We start from the raw sequence: 20672 nt of genomic DNA on the forward strand, positions 1-20672 counted from the left end.
GGTCCTCCCTGCAGCTGGCAGCAGCTTGGAGCTGTGGCGTCTGCCTGTGGTGACTGGGAGCTGCAGGGTCCCCCTGCCACCCACAGGGGCATCTGCGAGCTGCAAGTCCCCATAATGCCTGAGGCTGTAAGTGTGGGGGGAGTCTGCTTTCCACAGTGGCAGCTGGGGGCTGAGGGAGGGTGTGTTCCACCTTTTGCAGTAGCATCTGGGGGCTGTGGGGTCTCCTCAGTGGTGAGGCATCAGCTGATGGGGAAGGAGATCCTGCCGCCTATAGCAGCTGGGAGTTGTAGGGGAGCCCCACCAGGTGACAGCTCATGCGCCGCCACCCTGGGTCTGAAGCAAAAATGTCACAGAGGTCTCTGGAAGTCACAGATTCTGTGACTTCCGTGACCTCCATGACAAAATCGTAGCTTTAGTTATGACATCTATCTCTTTTTAAGATTATAAACTCTTTGGGATAGAGATTGTAATTTTTCTGTGTTTGTATAGTGCTTAGCATAATGGGGCCCCAGTCTCTTGGAGGCTACCACAATATAAAATTGTATGCAAAATTTATTTAAGCAACAGTTATAGTTGTCAAAGTGATATAATGAGATTGCAGATGGGAGTGAAGATGGTCTGTGTAGTCATGAATAGGAGGTTGAGATGTGATGACCAAAACAACCTCTCTTAAAATGTAGTCTGTACTTGCTTTAAAAAAAGGTAGACCTGGATTAAGATTACATGTCCCTTTTCGGATGGCTACAATTCTAAAGTACTAGCTGTACTGCAAAGGTAATTTGGCTGCTATATTCAGCCACTTGCCCACTACCTGAGGTACATGTTTGCCAACTGACTTTAAAAAATGGTAAAATATCCATTTAAATGAACTCTCTTACAATGAAAGTAAACTATATTTATCATTTTTTGTCACGATATTTTATTCTGACTTGCTCTAGTTTTGGGGTTGATGAGTAGGAATCCATAAATTCCGTACAAGTGATGGGACACTCAAAGGAGTGATGTCAGTACTCAGCTATACACAGTCATCTATAGGTGTTCTTATTTTTCCTGCCACCCACAGGAAAACCACTTCTTTGGCAGTTGGAGGTTTCGGAATTTGCTGTGATTGTGATTCCTAACATAGTTAACCTGTGGCTTCCTGAGTGATCTAGTGGACTTAGTATAGTTCTGAACTTTAACCTCCATGCAAAGATAATTTTTGTTTGTGTAAAGCACCTTTGTTACAGTGATTTAAGATTTAAAAGTACTACAGTATATGAGAGCTACATAGCACCAATAATTTTTGTCAAAACTTATACAAGGCATAAAATTATACAAAGCATCTTTCTTTGTGACATATGTATTGTTCTGTAGTAAGAGGGCTGGGGGACCATAAGTGGCCACAAGTTCACACTTTATTATATAATGCTTAAAGCAGATATGGGTAAACTTTAAAGCTCAGTTTAATGGGGAAAAAAACCCCATGGATTAAAACTAAATAGTTTACAACCAAAATTGTAGAATATTAACAACTTTTAAGACAATGTTTATTTGATCATAATGTTTAAATTATAAATATAAAATTGTGACTTTATTTTTGGCAGAGTTCCAGAGATGCAGAAATCAAATTCAAAAGTGAAAACAGAGTTAAACTTTTTGTCTTGGATCCAGATGCACAGGTTTGACATTTTAAAATAATAAATGTTTCTCGTTGTACAAGGTACAACATATGAACAGTTGTCATTTTTGTTTCCTTTTAAAGAAACTTGACTTTTCGGGTATTGAACCAGAAGTGAAGCCATTTGAAGAGAAATTTGGGAGAAGGATTCTAGTGAAGTGTAATGACTTATCTTTCAATCTGCAAAGCTGTGTTGCTGAAAATGAAGAAGGACCAACAACAAATGTAAATTCTTTATGTAAATACTTTGCCTTTATGTATCAGATATATATTAGTTAACCTCTTAATATTGGCATTAGTTGACAATACACTTTAGACCAATAAATCTCAGATACTGTTAGGAATAAGGTTGTTTTTTTTTTTTGCTGCTGATTAATCCATTAAAATGAAAAAAAGCATGAATCCCTTGTAAAGCTTTTGTAGCTGCTGCTTCTGTGCTGTTAATGAAAGTGTTATTTCTTCACTGTATTTTATATCATGGGTATAATAGTCAAAGAATGGTGGCTCATCTTTGTAACTAATGTACAGCGGTACAGTAGACACATTTCTTTTGCATTTGTATGTCAATACGCATCTGTATTTGCAGATAATCTTTTGGGTATGCTGGTGATAACCTTTTTCACACTTTTTAATGTCTAGGTAGAACCTTTTTTTGTCACATTGTCATTGTTTGATATTAAAAACAATCAGAAGATTTCAGCAGATTTCCATGTTGACTTGAACCACGTCTCGGTGAGGCACATGATATCTAATGCAACACAGCAACTGATGAATGCCAGTGGTGATTACTTACACAGGACTCAAGATGTTGTCCATGAGTCTATCTTGCAATATCCTAAACAGGTAAGGAGAAACAATATAAAGTTCTGATTCAGAACAAGAGCAGTGGGTTATCTGACACATTTCAAATAGCTTTTCCACTGGTTGTAGATTTAAAAAAAGGAAACTGTGAATATATAATATCTGTGTATATATATATTTATTTTAGGTAATATTCTCAGTTACATGTCCACATCCTGATATATTTCTTGTGGCAAGAATAGAAAAAGTACTGCAGGGAAGTGTTACGCACTGTGCTGAGCCATATATGAAAAGTTCAGACTCTTCTAAGGTACTGTATCTTTTAAAAATCGTGTTGGTAAAATGCTTAGACAAAATTACTCTGTGGTGTTATCGCTAAAAATCTCAAAAAGTTGGATTCCATGGTTTGGATAGCCAAAATGTTTAGATTAATTTTGTATGGCACAGTTTCTTATTTAGCTATCTGATGGCTTTAATTAAAGTGTCATAGATAAATTTGTTCATATTGCTTTTAAAATGTTAAGATTAGCTTGTGTACTGTAAAATTTGTTTGTATACAGTGCTTTTTATAGTCTTTTACATGGTCATTAAAGAGATTTTACAAAATAATAGTCATAGAACTTCAAAACTAAAAGTTTTGATATTTTTTGAGCATTTAGAATATATAGAATGGGACAGACTTTCAGAAGTATAGGAAAACTCCAGGGTTTCACAAGCCTAAATGTGTTTTTACATACACATGAACAAATCTGTTCCCCTATATTTAACTTGTTATATACCTACTCAAATTCTTTGCTGCTTTGTGACTTACTTAGATTTTTCGGTTATTCCATTTTAGAATCACTATAGTGGCTTAAATCCTCTATATATATTTACATGTTAAACATTTTTTGTCCAATTAGATTCCATCAGGCAGACAATAGTATGCATTCGTTTGTCTTCTGAAATGCACCATTTAAGAAGCTATTTTTGCTATTTGTCTTTTCTGACAAGCAATAGCAACTGAAATTGAAGTAATAAAACAAGAGTTTCAACTGCAGTAACTAAAAAATGTCTGGTACTTTGTCACAGGCCCAAAGGTTGCAAGACATAAACATATCTGTTACAGCTCCAGTCAGCTACTGTTGAACTATTTTTTCCTATTTTCCACAGTGCAAAATATAACAGGGAAGAGGGAAGCTTCAGAGTATAGTATTCAACAGACAAATAATGATCCCTGTTACCAGTTAATATAAAGATTCTTGCATTCATCTTAATGAGCATTATATGTTTCAGTCCATCTTAGCATATATCAAACTAAATTATCTGTGTTTTGTAAGCAGCATTTTTATCGTTGTCACTAGTAACAAGCAGTTTTACAATCTAGGAAGCCATTAATTCATAGATTCCAAATCCAGAAAATGTACCATTGCAATTATCTAGTCTGACCTTCTGTATAACACAGGCCATAGAACTTCCCCAAAATAATAAAAATAAATAATTCTTCAAAATAATTTCTAAAACATATTCTGACTAGTAGTCAAAGAAAGATTTAAACAAAAAAATCAGACTTATTTTTGGTGGCCTTTATTTACAAGGCCCTTAGCCGTGAGTAGACTTAATTTGGCCTGCAGTATTCTTTCTCTTGATTTGGTACCCAGCACTAGAGCAAAATCATGTCCTTTATTATAGATGGAACTGGTAGCAACACTTGTTAGGGTTGCCTACCATGTGTTTCATTATAACCCCATTTTCAGTTGCTTATGTAAGACTATCTAAGTTTAACTGTTTGGGCTGAAATTTTTCTATTCTTGCTCTCTGTCCCAGGTTAAATTTTTTCAGCAAAATTAAACAAAATCAATTTTTCCATCTCTCACAGACCTTTTTACACATCAGCTTCATTGAGTATGCGTCCATGCCCCACAGAGTTAGTGCTTCTGATAGGGAAAACAGAACCAGCAGACTCTTTGGCCTAGGAGAAGGTGTGTTGGCCTGGAGCAAAATCATTAGTTCTTGTCTCAGTTCTTCCCAACTAGTGTAAAGGGTTGTGAATTGCATAGTCTTACTATTGATGAAAGCCTCACATTTGTCAGTCTCCTAAGATACAAATGTAATTGCCCATATTTACGGATGGGGTAACTGAGAAGTTGCATAAGATCATGGTGGCAGAGCTGGGAAAAGAGTTTTCTCTAATATGAGGTATGCAAGTCTTATCCAAGGCACACTGCCTATCACAATGAATGTTGCCAATCTATTTGCTTGACTGATCTATGTGTAACCACTAGAATTCAGGATGCATCAGTCAACATTCCTTTGCTGTCTAGCAAATAACTTTATAATCCACTGGCAAACTGGATGTTGTAACCCTCTCTAGTTGCTGATCCACAGAAGATAGCAGCTTACTACTGCTACCAGCTACTATTGTAGTTCAAGTGGTAGAGGTCTGCTACACATCTAAAGGTACTGGATTCCAGCCTTGCTGATGATCCATGTGGGGGCCATGTGATAGGATTTGTTGTCTTCATTAAACAAACAAATTTAGGAAATTGCACTCTCAAAACTCAGTTAAAAGAAAGCTATGGTTCCAAGTCAAACACTCAGAAATTAGGAAATTTCATAATTAAAGTTACCTGTGCAACTTTTATTTCACCTTGCTCCCTGTGTGTGTTCATAATAATACAAGCTTGAATTATGTGGTCTCATGCTATTTATTTTACAGGATCCCTGCCTCATTCATTCACCCACTCCATCTCTAAAAAGTCTAATCATCCAAGACATCTTCATATATCGCTTCCTCCAACTCCTGGCTTTCACAGAGACCCAGTTCCCTTCCTCTGATGCTGCCCCTCTAGTAAGCCTCTCTTATGGAGGCCACGCCTTTTCTCTCACTCCCTGCCTTGGATGTTGGGCTTTTCTTCTCCTGTTCCTGCTGCTTCCCACCCTCCACCTCCCCTCCCTGCTGTTTCTCCTCTTCTGAACAGCACTGCATCTGATTCTCATCTCCTTAGTGCTGTCATCTACCATCTATCCAACACCTCCCTATCAGCCTTCCTTTCTGATTTCAGCTCCTGGCTCACTTTCTCTCCACTCATCAGAATTGCCCACATCCCTCCTCAGTAACTTCAGCTTCCATGAAGGTGACCCATCTGACTCCTTAGCTGCACATTTGTTTGTACTGACATCACTAGTGGTTTATATGTAGCCTTTTTTTTTTAAAACAAAAGGGGGTGGGGGTAGGCAAATATCTAAATTGATGGAACCCTCTGGAAGAATTTTATGTATCCCCAGCTGAGAACCACTGTGCCCGAGGACCTTAGTAGGTTCTAAAAGAGCCTTATTTATTGACAGCGCTATTCTAGGTGGAGCCTCAGATGTTAGAATGCCCACCAGTTTATGGGATTTTTCCTGAACCTCCCCCTGTTGCTGGAGCCCTTCCTTGCTGCAGGTAAGGACTTTGGCGGAAGGGGAAGACTCTGGCATCTCCCCTGTGCTAGAGCCCTTCTCCGCCACATGGTAAGACTCCAGCAGTGGGGAAAGTCACGGCAGTGGGGATTCAGAGGAGAAAGGCTCAGGCAGCTCTCCACTGCTGGAGCTCTTCCTCCACCATGGGGAAAGGCTTGGCAACTCTCTGCCTCTGGAGTCCTTCCCTGCTAAAGGGAAAGACTCTGCTAGTTCCCTGCTGCTAGAGCCCTCCCATGCCATGGGAAAAGGCTCTGGCTAGGGTGGGGGAGGCAGCAGGGAAAAGCTCCAGCTGCAGGGGGAGTGTGAAAAGGCTGTTAGCTCCCTTTTGCAGCCCTTTTCTACTCAAGGAAAGACTCCAGCATCGAGGAAAGGATGGCAGGTGGAGGCAGTGGGGAAAAGGCTCCTTGCCACAGTAAAAGGCAAGTGGGTAGCAGCTGAAGCTTTTCACTGACATGTATAGCTGCATCTACAGTACACGTCACCAAAAGTGGTGTGTTGTGTAGACATAGCCTTGTGTGACCATCCACACTCTCGTCCAAGCTCTCATCATCTCATATCTTGATTACTTCAATATCCTTATTTTTGGCCGTGACATATGCAGTCTTGTCCCACTCATAACCACTCAGAATACTGCATAAAAGCAAATTTTCCAAGTCCATAGCTTTGACCACATCAGCCCTGTTGATGTACCCCTTCACTGGTTCCCTCTTCTCTGTTATATCAAATATAAGCAGCTTGTCTTCACTTTCAAGGCCCTTCCTGGCCTATCCCCACCTTACCTTTTACCTCTTTCAGAAGGTTGACTCCTGCCTCCAACAGGCCCATGAAGTCAGCTTCCATCACCCACTTTTTAAAATTTATATTTTGCTGACTTTTTTTGTCCCAAATTAAGGAGAGAACAGAACAAGAGACAAAAGTAAATGAATGGGAAGGGAGGGAAAGGGATCAGGAAGGGGAAAGGAAACCGACATCTCAATCACCCACTGGATACATTTTCAAACAAACACCTTTGTGCTTTTTTCAACGCTGCCCCGCATGCTTGAGATTTGCTCCCTGTAAACATCCACAAACCTAATTCATTATCCTCCTTCAAAACCCTCCTTAAAATTCTACTTTGCCTTTAGGCCTTCAAAAAACTTGTCTGCTGGTGTGGTGAGAACACTGCCTGTCATGCTGGCCAATGTTTTTTTGTTGTTTCCTTGTACTTTCCCTTTGATCTGTCTCTTTCCATCTGTTGCCTCTTGTCTTATACACTCTCTGGGGCAGGGTCCATTTTTTTCTTCCTTTTTTATTGTTTTTACAATGTTTAGCACAATGTGGTTCTGGTCCATGCCCAAGATTCCTAGGGACTACTATAATGTAAATTATAATATTTTTCAGCATATAGAATGGAAAATAAATACAGCAGTGAGGGTTTCTAAAAGAAATTGGACTGGGATGCAGTAGAGTTGGGTTCTGTTGCTGGTTCTTCCACAGACTTCATACGTAATGATAGGTGAGACTTCTATTTAAGGGAAAAAAGGCCAAATTAAATTGCACAGGCAGTCTGTCGGTTGTCTGCTGTCATCATCTAACTTTTGGGTGCTTGACTTTGCAAATCCAACCTTCTGTTAACTTTGTATGTGTAGGGATATACACCATATGAAACCTGGGGCTCTCCAGTGCATATTTATCTAGTCAATGTGTCCTCATTTAGTATGTTACACTCAAGGCCTTATAGAATTTGGTGGGGTCTTAAGGCCCATTTCTGCTTTGCATAAAATTCTATTTCATTCTGTTTCACTTGTCATTTTCTTGCAGTCTAGTGATGACTATAAACATTTGGTCACGTACAAATTAACAAACAATAACCAAAAACTCCTTCCTCTGTATGGCAGATACTGCAAAGATGTCAACAATATAGCTCTAAAAGAAAAAAGGTATCCAAATCACAAAATATATTTCCTTGCAACAGAATCAGACAAAACATACTGCTGAGTATTTTGACACAGAGCAGAGAGAAGCAGCATTTGCTTTCTGTAAGTAAGAGGTGGAAGGAGAGAGGCATAGCCCCAAGACCTCTTCTCCAGTCTAAGGTGAACTACAAGCCGACTTGTTCTCTGCCTCCCTCATCTAGACCTTTGATTGCATCTCTGTAGCGTATCCAGTAGAAGGCACTATTAAAGGTACTACAGAGATGCAATCAATACAATGGATGGAGAGAGAAGGCAAAGATCAAGTGGGCCTGAAGTGGTAGTATTTTCTTACAGAATGAAACAGGTGCCTTCAAAGAGTCAGCAGATTAGGTCTTTTTCACCGGTGGAATCACAGAGAATGGCAGGTCCTGCTAATACCTTAAGGAACTATTAAATAATTTGTGTTTTGTTTAATTATTTTTGTTACCACTTCTCATGAATTTAATAATACTGATAAAAGTTCAAATCTTTTAAGAATTGTTTTTTACTTGGTCTGAGCATAGACTTGTTAATTTTTTATGCACCTTCAACTCCTCATCTTATTGATTACATTGTATTTTAGGAACTTTAAACTTCTTATATATATACATATATTATCATTTGTAGGTTGCACAGAAAGTGTTGAAGAATGCTAAGCAGGCATGTCAGAGACTAGGACAATATAGAATGCCATTTGCCTGGGCAGCTAGGTAAGGGATGCAATTCTTGTCACTCACTATACTATTCTAGCTGATTATTTAACACAATTTCCTACAAAATAGCAGTGTAAGTCTCATTTCTCAAAATTCAACTTCCTATTTGTGGGATCCATTCTTTCTTGGTTATTTCAGTATGGCCCTTTCTCCCAGTCATAGATTTTTGGCAAATGAGACTTAAATTTCTGTTTTTTGGTGGGACGGGTATTGTAGATGATTGTAACACCTAACCATATGAATAATTTAATTCTACCAACTTTTTTTCACTGACATTTTTTTTCTTGCTTTTCTGAAAAGTAAAATTTGTCCTTGTTCTGTTTATTAAAATATTAGTTGTGAATATGGTGAAACTCACCTGGGTACAATTTTAAGAATATTAAATTCTTAATAGAATGTGATACAGTCTAAGTAGTTTCTTTACCGTATCCTCTTGTTACCAAAATTTAAAGAGAGAATTTGACTTTCAGGACATTGTTTAAAGATGCATCAGGAACCCTGGACAAAAATGCAAGATTTTCTGCTCTCTACAGACAAGACAGTAATAAACTCTCAAATGAAGACATGCTTAAGTTGCTAGCAGATTTCAGGAAGTGAGTATATAATTTCTTAATATTACAAAAGTTTAATATCTTTCTTCATTGTTCCTTTCTTATGATACATTTAAATTAGGGTTGTCAAGCAATTAAATAATAATAGAATACCATTTATTTAAATATTTTTGGATGTTTTCTATATTTTAAAATATATTGATTTTAATTACAGCACAGAATACAAAGTGTATGGTGCTCAACTTATATTTATTATTTGTTTACAAGTATTTGCACTGTAAAAAAACAAAAATAGTAGTTTTCAATTCACCTAATACAAGTACTGTAGTGCAATCTCTTTATCGTGAAAATTGAACTTACAAATGTAGAATTATGTACAAGTCCACTCAGTCCTACTTCTTGTTCAGCCAATCACTCAGACAAAGAAGTTTGTTTTCATTTGCAGGAGATTATGCTGCCTTCTTCTTGTTTACAATGTCACCTGAAAGTGAGAACAGATGTTCTCATAGCACTGTTGTAGCTGGCGTCGCAAGATATTTATGTGCCAGATGTGCTAAAGATTCATATGTCCCTTCATGTTTCAACCACTATTCCAGGGGACGTGCGTCCAAGCCGTTGACGGGTTCAGCCTCTCTCCTGTAAAAGGTGAATCACTACTGGTCCATGAGACCGGCGCCGCTGCGACGGTGTGGAGGCAGGGGCAGTGGCCCACTCAGTGACAGTACAGAAACCTGTGGGGTGTACCTGTTATACTCCCACCATTCCTCCGAGGCCACATTGGACAAACTGCCCCTGGCACCAGAGTCGGAGCACGGTGCCAAATACGATGTGGGAGCAGTGCAGTGGGCTCCAATGCCCAAGGAGCCATCCCCAGACAAGCAAGGGGAAGCCGACGCTTCCCCTGCAGTGCAGTAGTCTTTGTCGTCCCTGGTGGTGGGCCTCTGGCAAACAAGCAGCTGCCCCAATGACTTCAAGGAGCACCAGGCCTTGCTCAAAAAGGTGGCTGCCAACCTGGACTTGGAGGTCAAGGAGCTAACGGAGGAGTCCAATGATTTCTTCAGTGTTGTACCCTTTTCCACCCTGCTCCGAGTTGCATTGCCCGTCCACCTGGGGTCCTAAAAATTGCTGAGTCTTTGTGGCTGACTCCTTCTTCCATTCCACCTACCTCCAAGAAGGCAGAAAAGAAGTAGTATGTTCCGGCAAAGGATTTTGAATACCTGTATACCCACCCTCCAGCAGGATACCTGGTCATGTCCACCGTCTACGAATGGGACAGGCAGGGACAGGCGAGCGGCACACCAAAAAATAAATATGCCAAGAGGCTGCATTTGTTTGGCAAGAAAACCAGCCTGCAAGTTCACCATCACACCCTGCTAGGCAGGTACAACTTCAACCTGTGGAACTCCATCACAAGTTCAAGGAGGGCCTCCCAATGGACTAAGCCCAGGAGTTCGCCGCCTTAATGGAAGAGGGCGAGAGTCGTCTTCCAGATGGCCTGGGACACTACAGACTTGGTGGCCAGGGTAGTCGCCTCTGCCATGGTCATGACGGGCAGCTCCCGACTGCAGTCCTCCAGGCTGTCCCAGGAGGTGCAGGCTACCCGTCAGGACCTCCCATTTGAGGGAGCAGGGCTCTTTTCAGAGCTGACTGATGCACGGCTCCATGGCTGTAAAGACTTCCATGTCACCCTCCATTCCTTGGGCCTACACATCCTTCAGCAGGCTAGAAAACCATTCCGTCCCCGGTGTCCTCTGCCTCCGTCGAGGTCCTGGGGTGTCCCCTGATCCAGCTGCTACAGGAAGGAGGACAGTGACAATGGTTTAAATGGCAGAACCCTTCATCTTCCCATTCCTCTGCCCAGCTTGGTTCTCCAGAGGCAAAGGAAGCCAGAAATGGGCATTTTGAGGATGTGCCTGAGGGTGGCGCCCCAGTCACTTCCCAGGATCCTCCCCACCTGCTCTTTTCTCAATCACCTGCGCTCCTTGTGGTCGACCTGGTCGCAGCTGACAGCGGACTGTTGGGTACTCGACATAATATCTTTGGGCTTGTAGCAGGGTGGATCCCTGCTCCGGCCCTGAAGGGGCTAAAAACAACCTGGGAAAGGGGCTGGGGCTGGAGAAAGCAGCCTTTTAGGCTGGGCTGATTGGGGGAAATGGCAGCAGCTGGGGCCACGCCCCAAACTGAGCCACAGGCCCTTATAAAAGGGCAGAGAAGCCAGGAGCCAAGGAAGTCTCTCTCTGCGTTCAGAGGGAGAAGGGCCTGGCTGCTGCAAGGGACCAGACAAGGTACATAGGGTGAAGCAGGGCTGGGGAAGGCAGCGGAGGCGGGGAGCTCCTACCTGGAAAGCCCCAGGCTGCGGCCTAGGAGTAGGCTAAGAGGTAGTGGGGTTGCAGGGATAGGCCAAGGCAGCAGGTCCAAACCCCTTTGCCGATGATGAGAGGCTAATACTGCAGTCTGCCCCAGGGCGTGGGGCTAGCTAATGACTGGGCAATTGCCAAGATCCTGAGGCAAAGTGGGGATAGAGTGGGGGGTTCCCAGGGAGGGGAAACCCTAAGGAGAAAGGGTTTACTGCCAGGGGGGCAGAACCCCACGTAAAAGGGGCACCGGGGTCCAGGGAGGGACACGGGGCCCGTAGCAGGAACCAAGGTGGATCACCGGCCTGCTGAGGGCGCTCCGAGCTGCAATTTGAGCTAATTCCCGAAGTGACCAGCAGGAGGTGCTGCAGGGGTGAGTCCCGCCTGGTTACACGGCTGCATCCTGCAAGGTGGAGCCAGGTTCCCTGCCCTTTGCCAAGAAGCCCTCAGGCTATGGGACTTCCGTGTACAGCACGACATCCATCTCATAGGCATACACCTTCCCTGGGGCTGGGAACACCTTGGCAGATCTCCTCAGCAGGACCTTCCCGTCTCGTCATGAGTGGTCTCTCCAACCAAAGGTGGTCTGTATCATATTCCAGAAGAGAAGTACTCCCTGTGTGGACTTGTTTGTGTCCAGATAGAACAGAAAATGCCACGTTTTCTGCTTCTTTCAGGGGTTCCACAGAGGATCCCTGTTGGATGCTTTCCTGCTCCCATGGTCAGGGGCTCTAATGTACGCCTCTCCCCTCCCCCATTGATCCACAGAGTTCTTATGAAGATCAAGCAGGACAGGGCAAAGGTGATCCTTATAGCTCTGGCTTGGCCGCACCAAAGCTGGTTTGGGATGCTGCTGGACTTCTCGGTGGCAGGTCCATTACAGATACAGCTCTGGTTGGATTTGCTGTCACAAAACCATGGCAGTCTTAGAATCATAAAATATTAGGGTTGGAAAAGGCCTCAGGAGGTCATCAAGTCCAACGTCCTGCTCAAAGCAGGACCAACGCCAACTAAATCATCCCAGCCAGGGCTTTGTCAAGCCGGGCCTTAAAAACCTCTAAGGATGGAGATTCCACCACCTCCCTATGTAACCCATTCCAGTCCCATTCACCATCCTCCTAGTGAAATACTGTTTCCTAATATCCAACCTAGACCTCCCCCACTGCAACTTGAGACCATTACTCCTTGTTCTGTCATCTTCCACCACTGAGAACAGCCTAGCTCCATCCCCTTTGGAACCCCACTTCAGGTAGGTGAAGACTGCTATCAAATCCCGCCTCGCTCTTCTTTTCTGCAGATTAAATAACCCCAGTTCCTGCAGCCTCTCCTCGTAAATCATGTGCCTCAGCTGCTAATCATTTTCATTGCCCTCTGCTGGATTCTCCCTAATTTGTCCACATCCCTTCTGTAGTGGGGAGGACCAAAACTGGACACAGGTACTCCAGGTGTGGTCTCACCAGTGCCGAATAGAAGGGAATAATCACTTCTCTCTATCTGCTGGCAATACTCCTATTAATGCAGCCCAATAGGCCATTAGCCTTCTTGGCAACAAGGGCAGACTGCCGACTCATATCCAGCTTCTTGTCCACTGTAATCCCCAGGTTCTTTTCTTCAGAACTGCTGCTTAGCCCGTCAGTCCCCAGCCTGTAGCGGTACATGGGATTCTTCCTTCCTAAGTGCAGGACTCTGCACTTGTCCTTGTTGAACCTCATTAGATTTCTTTTGGCCCAATCCTCCAATTTGTCTAGGTCACTCTGGACCCTGTCCCTGCTCTCCCCGCAGCTGAGTATCATCTGCAGATTTGCTGAGGGTGCAATTCATCCCATCATCCAGATCATTAATAAAGATGTTGAACAAAACCAGCCCCAGGACCAACCCCTGGGGCACTCTGCTTGATACTGGCTGCCAACTAGACATTGAGCTGTTGATCACTACCTGTTGATCGCAACAATCTAGCCAGCTTTTTATCCAGCTTGTAGTCCATTCATCCAATCCATACTTCTTTAACTTGCTGGCAAGAATACTGTGGGAGACCATATCAAAAGCTTTGCTAAAGTCAAGATATATCGCATCCACTGCTTTTCTCATATCCACAGAGCCAGTTATCTCATCATAGAAGGCAATCAGGTTGGTCAGGCACCACCTGCCCTTGGTGAATCCATGCCGACTGTTCCTGATCACTTTCCTCTCCTCCAAGTGCTTCAAAATAGATTCCTTGAGGACCTGCTCCATGATTTTGTCAGGGACTGAAGGGAGGCCAACCGGTCTGTAGTTCCCTGGGTTCTCTTTCTTCCCTTTTTTAAATGTGGACACTCTGTCTTTTTCCAGTCGTCAGGGGGTTCTGCATCTGAACCTGCCAACACCGCACCTGATGGCTTGGCTGCTGCATGGTTAAATGCAAAGGTGGCTGGTGGGTGTCCAACAGGTCCTGTTGAGCTGCAGAAAGACCTCCACCAGAGCTACCTACCTGGCCACATTGGAAGTGGTTCGCTTGTTGGACCTGGATAAAGGCATTCAGCCCAAGTGGGCCTCTCTGCAGTTAATGCTGGACTACCTTTTGTATCTCAAGCTGCAAGTCCACTTGTCCACTATCTCGGCCTTGTGTCTGCTGCTCAAAGGTAAGTCGGTTTTCACCCAGGACATGACTGCCAGGTTCCTCAAGGGCCTTGAACACCTTTATCCATACGTTAGGGATCCCATCTCTCCATGGGACCTGAATCTTGTGCTGTCATGGCTCACAGGACCCCCACCCCCTCTCAAGCCTCTGGCTTCCTGCTCTCATTCTCCTTTCCTGGAAGATTGCGTTTTTGGTTGCAATAACATCTGCCTGCTGGGTCTCTGAGATTAGAGCGCTTACCTCGGAACTTCCCTATACAGTCTTTTACAAAGACAAGGTCCAGCTGTGGCCACTCCCAGCTTTCCTGCCCAAGATGGTCTTGGCTTCTTACAGGCCCGGACATTTACTTACCTGTCTGTCTTTTTTCCAAAGCCACATAAATTGGAGGAGGAGCATAGGTTGCATTCCCTAGACATCAGGAGGGCTCTAGTCTTTACACTGAAAGGACCAAGCTATCCGGAAGTCAACGCAGTTGTCGTCGCGGTGGCCGACAGGATGAAAGGTCACATTGTCTACTCAGAGAATTTCTTCTTGGATCACTGTCTGCATTTGCTGCTGCTATGAACAGGCAAGGGTGCCACCTCCAGCGATCATGACCACCCATTCAACCTCTTATACAGCTTTTCAACCCAAGTGCCTATCCAGGACATATGTAAGGCTTCCACCTGGTTGTCCATCCACACGTTCACATCCTATTACGTGCTTATCCAGGAGGCTTGGGATGATGCTGGTTTTAGTAGAGCAGTGTTGCAAGCCACAAGACCATGAACTCGGAGCCCATCTCTGAGTATACTTCTTGTGAGCCACCTAGAATGGAATCGATATGAGCAAGCACTCCAAAGAAAACAGTTACCTATCTTTCGTAAGTGTTCTTCAAGATGCGTTGCTCATGTCCATTCCATTACCCACCCTCCTGCCCCTCTGTTGGAGTTACCAGCAAGAAGGAACTGAGAGGGCGTAGGGTCAGCAGCGCCTAATATTCCGATGCATGAGTGCAGGACTCAAGGTGGCACTGCTGCTGACCCTAAGGATACCGCTAAGGCAAAAGTGTCTGACTGTGCACGTGGGCGCGCGCACACCTAGAATGGAATGGACATGAGCGACACATCTTGAAGAGCAACAGTTATGGATGCACAACAGCTGAACACCTTAAATATAGTGACCACATTATGGAGGGGCATGAATCACCATCAGGCAACCTTAATTCTGTGTTAATGAAATTTTTTTTTGTATTTAATATAAATTAAACCAAATTAAAACTCCTCAAAGAAGAGCTCTTTCGTACATTCTGCTCTCTCTCTCTCTCTCTCTCTCTCTCTTTATATATTTGTTGTTCACTTATGTCACAATTTTCCATTGAGATTCTGCTTAATTGTGATTGGGGAACAAAAGTATTATTCCCAGCAAGAAAAAGAAGCACAATTATACTGATTCTTTTAAAAAAGCAACTATTTTTCTGCAGGTATTTCTGTTAGTAATTTATGTGTTAATTGAATTTGGCCTAAACTGGATGTTGAATATTTCGATGATGTGTCAACGTTTTTTTTGTTTGGTTTAGTTAAGTCGGACCCTTCAAGATATTTTAACATTGCATTTCCTGTTTTTTTTTTTCTATCTGATCTTTTTTCTTCTGCATTTCTGATAGATTTTGGCAACTGACCTGACCGTTTTTGTTGTTTCTGTTTACAGACCTGAAAAGATGGCCAAGCTGCCAGTTATTTTAGGAAATCTAGACATAACAATTGATAATGTTTCTCCAGATTTTTCTAGTAAGTATTGATAAGCATTATTAAATAACTGAATAAGCTTTTTTACTTCAAATTTTTTATTGTTTTTAATCTGTTTTCAGATTATGTTAACCCATCATACATTCCCATGAAACAGTTTGAAAACAGTACCAAAACAGTAGTAACGTTTGAAGTAGAGGAATTTGTTCCCTGTATTCCAAAACATTCTCAGCCTTTCACCATCTACAACAATCACCTTTATGTTTATCCAAAGCACTTGAAATATGACAGTCAAAAGTCATTTGCAAAGGTGAGTGTAAGGAAAATACTAAACTCTTGTTGTGGACTGCAGTTCTATTCAGATACTAATGACCAAATATATATTCTGTTTCTATGATGATGGTTCTCAATAAATGTTGTTTTTTTTTAAATATGTTTTAGGCTAGAAATATTGCAGTGTGCATTGAGTTCAAAGATTCGGATGAAGAAGATTCTCAGCCTTTAAAGGTTTGTCTGTGATTTTGGTTTCTAATAGAAGAAAAACATTAAGATTTACTGGTTTAGAAGTAACACGTTATGGGCCTACACAAGGATTAGAGTAGGGATCTTTGTTCTTCCTTCTCTGTGGCAGTTGGATTGTCCTGGAGGTGACTTGCTAATCTCTGAAAGGTAATGGGCAGAGCCATTAACCCCTACTATTGGCTAGTCTTGGTGAGAATATTCCCACTGGTCTTTTTATTTCTATCCTCACCTGAATGAAACTTCCACAGAAGAAGCGTGTTGCGGTGTGGGATGGTTTGCTCCTACTCGAGAGGCAAAGCTTTAGAACATTGACTGACTCAAGTGCATTTGGCTTCCTGACTAGGCCTGCCTGACTGATTGCCACAGTGGAATGGGGAGAAAGTTGCCTGAGAGCCTAATGCTGGTTTTCTGGTGTTAGGCCGGGCTAAGAGTGAATGATAATTGCTGCAGTTCTATAAAGGGGAAAAAATTATAATCCTGCCTTAACTGCTTCTCACTAACAATAGGCTTTCTGAATGGGGCTTTCACTCTATATTTTAAATCATTTAGCAGTACATATTTTGATGTACAATAAACTGTAGTAATAAAGAATTGTTTCTGTTGCTAAATAAAATGGGAGAGCAGCTACATACAATTCCAGAAATTCATTAGACCTAATTTTTTAAAAGTGACTAATGAATTTGGGTGTCTCCATTTTTGAGTGCCCAACTTAAGAAGCCTTTAGGAGACCTGATTTTAAGTAAGTGTAGAGCACCTGTCGTCTGAAAATTCAAGGTGACTAAAAGTTGGGCATCAAGAAATTGAGGCACCCAAAGCCACTAGTTCCTTTTTAAAATTTAGGCCTTAAAATATGGTTCTTAAAATGTCTCCAGCACAGACCCTCTCTTCAGGGCCCAACATAAATACTACCTCCAGAGAATCCTACTTGAAAAGTAAGGAAAAGAAGCATCATTCTGGCACTGAGGTAGTGTGAAGGAAGGGAAAAAGAAGCACATTCTTTCCTCCTGATCAGCTCCCCAGTGCAGGTCCTTTTTATGGTGACTGTGCTGGAGCAGCAGCATCAATAGCTCTTGATATCAGAGCTGCCAGTGCAGATGCAATCACTGTGGATCTCAGAAGGGTTCACTTCACTGGAAATCCCTACGACCTTTTCCCTGTCTACATGCTTCAGTCCAAATAATAACTCTATTAGTGCAGATTACTCCTCATTTTGTCTGGAACCATCACCCAATCCTCCCCATAGGGTCACCTCACTGCAGGATTGGTACAGAGACACCCTTAGTGCCATTTTGGGGTGGATTTGAGAGGCATGCTGATTTCAGCACCTGGGGGACTCCAAGGGATTTGGCCCCTGCAGCCTTCCCACAGATACCAGATCTTTGGAGGGTCCTCTCCAGTTAATAATATGAGATTATATTCAAGAGTGTAGTCAGGTCCTTATTGAATCTGAAATATCCAAGCTATCTGAACCTCATGCTGCGGGAGGTGCCCCATCAGTCCTGCCATTAGTGCTCACAACATTGTCACAGCCTTCTGTACCAGTCTCAGAATTGAGGAAGCTGATCCCTCGCCAACACTCTCTCCTACCTCCACCTGACATGCCCCACCAGTGGCTGATGTGGAGGTTGATTTGGTCCTACCTGATGGGGTCCCCTAGATGATGGAAAATCCCTTATTGGGGACACAAACAATGCCACAATTTTCCTCATCGTCGTATTGACGCCTCTGCTATATCTCCACCTGATGGACTACAAACAGTTCCAGAAGTATCTCAGGAGGAAGGGAAATAGTGTCCAGTTACCTACAGAGACAACAGTGGCAGAGCCTCCTCATCCCCTCTTTTATATCCTCCAAGTCTGAATGCAAGTTAGTCTCTCTTACCCAGGGCTTACACCTCCAGTCTTCTCTGGCAGTCTCCAGGAAAGCACACAAGATGTATCCCGTTGCATCTGATGTTTCCATTTCTTGAAAAGTTACCCAACCCCAAACTCCCTAGTTGTTTTAGTTTTGAACCTCCTATTCCATTTCTACCAACAGAGATGCCTTTGGATGTAAGACCTACTAGTCAGGTTCTCTTTGCATGAAAGTTTCCAAGTTTGGTGGCCAACTACCATTATGCCTTCCAGGTTGCCATTAACCCCATGTTGGAAGCTCTACCAGACAAGTAAAAGGAAGCAGCGAGATCTGGTCAGAGGGTCACGTACTGGTTTGATGCACTGTTAGGACAGCCTATGACAACTCAATGTCTGTTCCAGAGCCATGCCACAGAAACTTCCCTACATAGGTATTCCTGGATGCATTCATTGGGAATCACTTTGGAGGCACAGAGTAAGATCAAAGACCTTCAGTTTGAAGGACAAGGTCTTTTCAGCAAAAAAGTAGATTAATTAATCAAAAGGATGAAAGTTGCCAGGGCTAGAGCTTGTTCCTTTGGCCTCATTCAACCCTTGTTCCTCTTAGGAAACCACCAGCATATTCCTCCTTCAGATATCAAAGGCAGGGAGTGGCCACATCCCAGAACTTCCCCTCCCTGAGCCTCTAACTTGACCCCCCTCCCCCCCAAAGGAAACCGAAACAAAAAAACCAAATGTGTTTCTTTACAGTCCACCTTCTCTGTCATCAGAAAGCAGGTTTAATGTTGCAGTTGAGAGCAGAGTTAGTCTTCCTGAGTCCGTTTCCTTCCATCCCCTCCTTTTGAGTTCTGTCTGTCCTACTTGCAATTACTGGGTTTTAGAGAACATTCACAGCAGATATGCCATCCAGTTCTCTACCAGCCCACCTTCGCTGAACCTCTTTGGGGACACTTCTCACAAGGAAGTCCTGTGGGATGAAGTGGACTCCCTCTTCTCAAAAGGACCCATAGAGGAAGTCCTTCTATGAACATCAGGGGAAGGGCTTCTATTCTAGGTATTTCCTGGTTCCAAATTCCTTGTCTGCACTACAGAGTTTTGTCAGCGCAAGTTACACTGGCATATAGTCACTGCTGTAATTAAACTGCTGTTGCATGTCCACACTATACTCTTTGTGTTGGTGGAGCACATCCACAATAGCAGCTCTTGCATTGACACAGAGAACAGTGTACTGTGGGTAGCTATGCCGCTGTGCAACTGGCCTCAGGGTGCCTTTGGAAGGGTTTGCAGTGCCTCATGGGGCAGGTACAGCATCTCATGATGAAGGTTTCTCAAACCCATTGTTCCATGGGCATCCTACTGGATTGCCAGCCACTTTTCAACTGCCCTGGTAATCTGCAACCCAGCCATCTCTGTCAGAAAGCATGGATCCTGCACTGCTGTTCAGTATTGTGCTGTGCGTTATGAACACAAGTCTATAAGAGGAGCTCAGTGTGGGGCTATTTGGCTGAGGGATGCCTTGAAGGAACATATTAACACTGAGTCACAGTCATGTATGGTGTTGTAGTGTGCTGAGCCTGGCATTGTTTGTTTGCACTGTACTATGAGCCTTGTAATGATTGCTCTGTGTGTCCGAAAAGTAACACATTTTAAATCACTTTTTAAAGTAGTGCTCGGTAATATGACCAAACTGACATTGCTGAACACTAACACAAGACGCCCACAGAAATGTGAGGAGACGGCAGCATGTGTGACAGGGAGTGTGTGTGTGTGTGTGTGTGTGTGTGTGTGTGTGTGAGAGAGAGACAGAGACAGAGTGATTGTTGGGGAAGTGTGTGTTTTGGGGAAGAGTGAATGTGTTGGCATGCTGGCTCTTTGAATTCAGACAGCAGCTGGAAGCAGCCAATCCTGAGGCAGGAACTGGTGCACAGACAGCTATTGTGCCCCTGTCCCGCAACCCCCCCGCTCAGTGGAGACCAGTACACTGGCGGGGACGGGTGGGGGAAGAGGGACATGCTGACATCAGCCTCCGTCTTCCTCCCTGGCTCTGTACAGCACAGCATGAGTCTCCCTCCCCCCGCCCTCCCAGCAGCAGCCTGCCCTGCCTGCCCGTCTGCCACTGCAGTTCTATTGCCTGGGAGAGCAGGATTCTGTGTTAATGTTCTGATTCTGTGATTCCGTCTGAGTTTTCCCACCCCCTCCTCTGTAGTCCAGGAAGGTGTATGCTTGCTGCCCAGAGCTGCATGCTCAGCTGGGCAGTAGCCCTGTGACTCTGCATGCTGAGGAATTTCAACACTTCCTGAAGCTTTGAAAAGGGAGGGGTGCATACCTGTGTAACTGGATGCAGGGCAGCAGTGTTCAAAACAGCACTGGTCATGGTGGGCATTGCAGGATACATCCTGGAGGCCAGTGATGACCAACACAGTGTCTACACTGACACTTCGTCAATCTAACTTTCCTGCAAAAAGCTCTATGCCTCTTCTCGAGGTGGTTTTATTTACA

General features: G+C 43.5%; 1 protein-coding gene across 16 annotated transcripts in view; it reads left to right on the top strand.

The window, feature by feature from the left end:
• DOCK9 (dedicator of cytokinesis 9) overlaps positions 1–20672 on the top strand; it is a 334214-nt gene that overhangs the window by 167398 nt on the left and 146144 nt on the right. For all 16 annotated transcript variants that reach the window (XM_075061515.1, XM_032771458.2, XM_075061519.1 and 13 more), the window contains exons 10-18: positions 1587–1661; positions 1745–1885; positions 2300–2503; positions 2649–2771; positions 8464–8546; positions 9020–9142; positions 15761–15840; positions 15921–16108; positions 16240–16305. In XM_075061515.1, the coding sequence (XP_074917616.1) occupies positions 1587–1661; positions 1745–1885; positions 2300–2503; positions 2649–2771; positions 8464–8546; positions 9020–9142; positions 15761–15840; positions 15921–16108; positions 16240–16305 (1083 nt within the window). The remainder of the gene's footprint in view (positions 1–1586; positions 1662–1744; positions 1886–2299; positions 2504–2648; positions 2772–8463; positions 8547–9019; positions 9143–15760; positions 15841–15920; positions 16109–16239; positions 16306–20672) is intronic.

Source organism: Chelonoidis abingdonii, chromosome 1 (assembly GCF_003597395.2).
Source record: "Chelonoidis abingdonii isolate Lonesome George chromosome 1, CheloAbing_2.0, whole genome shotgun sequence".
In the NCBI taxonomy this organism is placed as follows: Eukaryota; Metazoa; Chordata; order Testudines; family Testudinidae; genus Chelonoidis; species Chelonoidis abingdonii.